Consider the following 4602-nt stretch of genomic DNA (forward strand, 5'->3'; position numbering starts at 1 on the left):
GTAATCATCTTCCATTTCGTTCTCTATGATATTTCCTAACATTTTGTACTAATCATTGATGACACTTCGCTTGTAATTGGTTTTTTTCCAAATGTCTGAAATTGTAATGGTCCGGACACACAACAACTGGGTAAGACTAGTATTAGTAAGACTAATGTGAATTTATGTTTGACCGAACACTGGCAATTTCGTCCAGAGTGTCACAAAATAGAGGAAAGTTTTAGATTGATTTTGTTGTTAACTATATAGTTTTGTAAGATTTTTCCCCCAAAGAGAATCTAGGCAGCACACTGCACTAGCACTGCACATATCTGGTCGAGAGTTGTCGCTGTTGCATATTTGTTCTTTGTTGTTGTTATATGTTCGCGATTAGGCCGAGGAGATCTATTCGCAACACAATTCTGCAACACAAACTATCATTTCATGGCCGTTGACGTTGTACACAATAACCTGTGGTGATGGATAAGATTATGGTAGCAACGGGATTCCTATTTTTTGCCGCAGATGTACTGGCACTTACAAGTGTATTCAACCCAGTATGGGTAGTATCTCATGCTCGTGGATCAGGTAAATTGACACTTTTTTTATTAGCGACCCCATACATTGACCTACACGGAGATTTAGCTCCTGTGCAATTTAAATGACTGTGACACAGAATTGTGATTGAGCCATTCAGTATGTGGGCTTAAGACTTTGCATGTGCCAGTAAATTGAATATCCTCTGCTCTTGTCTCTCGCAACTGCCTAAAAGTTTAAACGATTGCCAAGTCCGATATCGCCATAACCATGATAACTCAGAGCTACCAAGTCTCACGCATTATGCGTGAGACTCAAGTATTTTGGACTCTTGTTCATCCCCTCAAATCTCTGTCTAACGAAACTCACAGCCTATCCTCCTATACATTGTTCGATCACAATGTCTGTGATCTCACTCAGATTCACAGAAAAATCTCACGCATACAGGGCCATGGCATAGGCATAGCTGGTCTTTGAACTTGGCATCTCTGATAACTTATTAAAAGAAATCTGTTTTTATTTGTAATCTTGAAGATACATGTAAGATCCTACATGTATGGTAGTGGATCGTATTAACACTGAACCCTTTTCATGAATTTGATTTTATCAAACACATTATTCCAATAAATTTCACCAAACTTTCACCATAAATACACAAATGCCTACAAAATATATATATGCAGAAATTTTACTGAAATCGTTTTTCATTTTTACGACATCAGCTTCCAATTGGACCCCTCTTCGCAAGTGAAATGTTTTGGTCACTTGAAAAAGGTATCGTATTACCGAACGTGTGTTTTCTATGGGAAAAGTTGGGAAAACAACAAAGTCTCTGATGAGCTATTTTGACCATGTTTTATTGTTTTGAGGATATAAAAACTTCGAAATTGTGTTTTTGATAATTTTTCATCATTTTTCTATTCAAGTTCCCTTTGGAAGTTGCAAAGGTTTGAGCGTATTTGATTATTTTCTGACGCATATGATGCGCGCGTTCGGTAATACAAGGCCGGTCAGTAATACAATCACTCATTATACATGTGTATAAAGTTAGCTAGAAAACAAAGTTTGCAAATAACAGATTTCTTCCTTGTTTTCAGGGATACCGCTTCCTGAATCTGAACAAATAAGTTGCATGCTTTGGAAATTACTCTGTAATGTCTTTGAAATGTCTCCTGCAGTAACACATGATGTTCTTGCGAGATACATTAAGAAATTGTTCTTTTTATTCGAGAAATATTGCATGCAACATCAAGTTACAATAGCCCCCTACCTGTGGAAAAAAAATTCTTGTATTTTGCAAGGAAGTTAAAAAAGATCAGAGAATTTTCAGAATACCTTTTATCTCGATATGTTATCTTGCGCACATAGATATTTTGGTGCCGTTTTTAACTTACACTGTATGCATTAATTCTCGACATCATATGTGCTCAGTGAAAAGATGCAAGAATTTTGAGAATACAGATTTTATTGTAACTCGAAAGATACAAGAATACTCTTACGATAATTTTCAGAATATGGCCCCAGATGATTAGTGGATGTTATTGTTTTTTTTTTACAGCACTTGATATTTTAAGACTGGAGAGTGTGTAGCATACATGTATGTAGACATGCAGCTAGAATCACAACAGAATAGGTTGGTTGCAAACAACCTAGAAAGGATCAGTTTGTACAAAATATAAATTTCATTTAACTTTTATCTATAATATAAATCTTGTATTATTATACCTGTAGGAGCTATGACAATGGGCCTTATCTCACAGTGCCTGACAATCTTTGGGAGGGATACAGTATGCATCTCTCCTAATCTCTGCCCAGCCTGGCAAATCACCCTCTTTTTCATTGTGTGTGCCATCATCTGTCTGACAATCACCTGCATTATGTTTGCCTACTCTACAAGAAGAATCACCATGCTGGATCATGCAAGATGGTTCTCATTTGCAGCAAGTAAGTTGGTTTGATAGCTCATTCTTTGACTTTGGCAATTAGTTGATTTATGAAGCACCTTTTCCAGAGAATACAAAGACCTGGGCGCTTTAACACAAAGGATATCGATTAATCGCTAAATGAAATGACCAATCAAGATCATTGTTGTATGTGCATTTTGCCAAGTAGACTGACTATGAACCAATCAGAATTGTCCTTTGAAATTAGCGATCAATCGCTAACCTTTGTGTTACAGGACCCTGTTTGTGTAAAACAAGGACAGGTCCATTCTAACAACAACTAAAAAGTAAATGAATATAGGAAATTTAAACAAATGTAGTACTGAAATTAAATCATCAAAATTGGACAAAGGGTATTAAAAGTTACATGTAAGGCATATTTGAGTTTCCTCACTTGTTTGATTTTGTTCTAAGTCATTGTAACTTTGCTTTGTTATGCTATATTCCTTTGTGTTTGTAATGGAGTGAAAATAAATTAAACAATGTACCCATCTTAAAGGTTGATTCTATCCTGATAAAAGTTGATTAAAAGATTGAGTTTATTGTAACACTAAATATTTCATTGAAATGGGATTTCAAATGTTAAGAACTGAATACATTTAAGTTTCAATTAGTTTCTCAAAACTCGCACTCTTTTTAACCTAATTATTTCGAATATTTTTGGGGTTCTTATATAAAATTGTTAGATGAAAAATCATTTAAAAGAATAAGATTACATATTGAGACCAAATGGGAATCAGACAAAGTAAGAACCAAGTTATATACCAAGTGCCAATTCTGCATCGTTAATAATTTTCAATTCCTTTCCAGTTATTCTATTGTGCCTAGCAGCCATCATATTCCCCATTGGCTTCTACGTGGATGAAATCGGAGGTGAACCATACAAACTTCCGAGCACCGTTTCCGTAGGGTCGTCTTATGTGATATTCCTTATCTCCATTGTTCTCACGGTCATCTCTGAGCTCCTAGCGGGCAAGCTTTGTGCTCCTCTCTTTGTCGTAAGAGGATAGTGACTGGATTCTTTGAATTCTCCGACTTTGTATCTGAACTGCTTTTATCATTATTTATTTTATCGCTTGGAATACTCCCCAGGGAGTGGATAATGGACATACATTGTATACATGCAGGGAATACTGATGATCACAACAATAATAATCTATAGAGGCTTTTTTATCGAAGCCTCTTATTAATGATTGGATTATTATCATATATCTAAATTGTCTTATGATTATTCAATTTTGTCATAGTCGGCAGTTTTGAAAACTGTATCATGTATGTAGATCATAATGGTGTGTTAAGAAAGCTGGTGGGTGTTTCATACAGCTGTTTGAAAAGTACATATGTCTTGACGATTGACTGGGAACATGTTCTTCGGTAGTTAGTCATACTATTTAGTACAAAAATGGGTCACCAGTCATATGTCCGTGTAAAGTAGTTTGGAACAGCTTTCTATGAATCACCCGCCTGCTGTGTCTCCGTTTTACCTCTAAGTGAAAGTTTTTGAAACTTATATTTGAAATTATGCATTATCATCAAGATAGGATGTGAACTTTTCTTTGAAAATGTAATAAAAGAGGCTCAGATCGTGAGTCATAGGGCTGAACAACTCATATCTTCAGGGGGGGGGGGGCGGTGTTAATGACTGGCGATCCATTCTTGTGCTAATCAGATTCTCAATACTTTATACTCCACCAGCTAAAGTTGAAATCTGATCTTTGGAGTAAATTATTGTTGTTTACAAGCCATTTATGCAAGGTTTTTTTTTTATTATTTTTCTAGATATTAATATGAAATTTTATAGAAATTTCTCTCGCATAAATAGGAAATACAGTATGATAATACACCAGAAGCTGGTCTGTACTTTGAGAGGAAGAAGAAAGAACAAATATTGAGATATACTATTTAGCACAAGAAAGGGTCACCAGTGGTGCATTAAGTTGGAGCATTGTGGCCCAGTGGATTAGTTACAGACTTTGAAACAGAGGGTCGTGGGTTCAAATCCCAGCCATGGTGTAGTTTCCTTCAGCAAGGAATTCATCCACAGTGTGCTGCACTTGACCCAGGTGAGGTAAATGGGTACCTGCAGGAAGTAAGTCCTCAAAAAGCTGTGTGCACCTGAATTGGCAGCCTAGCTTAGCCTGGG

General features: G+C 36.1%; 1 protein-coding gene across 1 annotated transcript; it reads left to right on the forward strand.

Annotated features, from left to right (window-relative positions):
• Positions 1 to 363: 363 nt before the first annotated feature.
• Positions 364 to 4399, forward strand: LOC121423223 (uncharacterized protein C16orf52 homolog A-like). The gene is made up of 3 exons (XM_041618541.1): positions 364 to 567; positions 2248 to 2460; positions 3270 to 4399. Exons 1-3 carry the CDS (start codon positions 459 to 461, stop codon positions 3467 to 3469), a joined length of 522 nt encoding a protein of 173 aa, XP_041474475.1. The 5' UTR covers positions 364 to 458; the 3' UTR covers positions 3470 to 4399.
• The last annotated feature ends 203 nt before the right edge of the window (positions 4400 to 4602 follow it).

This window comes from Lytechinus variegatus, chromosome 10, assembly GCF_018143015.1.
Source record: "Lytechinus variegatus isolate NC3 chromosome 10, Lvar_3.0, whole genome shotgun sequence".
In the NCBI taxonomy this organism is placed as follows: Eukaryota; Metazoa; Echinodermata; class Echinoidea; order Temnopleuroida; family Toxopneustidae; genus Lytechinus; species Lytechinus variegatus.

What these genes read in the sequence shown, in the direction of transcription:
- LOC121423223 (XM_041618541.1), top strand. Translation starts at nt 459, where the DNA reads ATGGATAAGATTATGGTAGCAACGGGATTCCTATTTTTTGCCGCAGAT. An exon ending in ATCTCATGCTCGTGGATCAG is followed by an intron (nt 568 to 2,247) that starts GTAAATTGACAC and finishes TTATACCTGTAG; the next exon opens with GAGCTATGACAATGGGCCTT. An exon ending in ATGGTTCTCATTTGCAGCAA is followed by an intron (nt 2,461 to 3,269) that starts GTAAGTTGGTTT and finishes ATTCCTTTCCAG; the next exon opens with TTATTCTATTGTGCCTAGCA.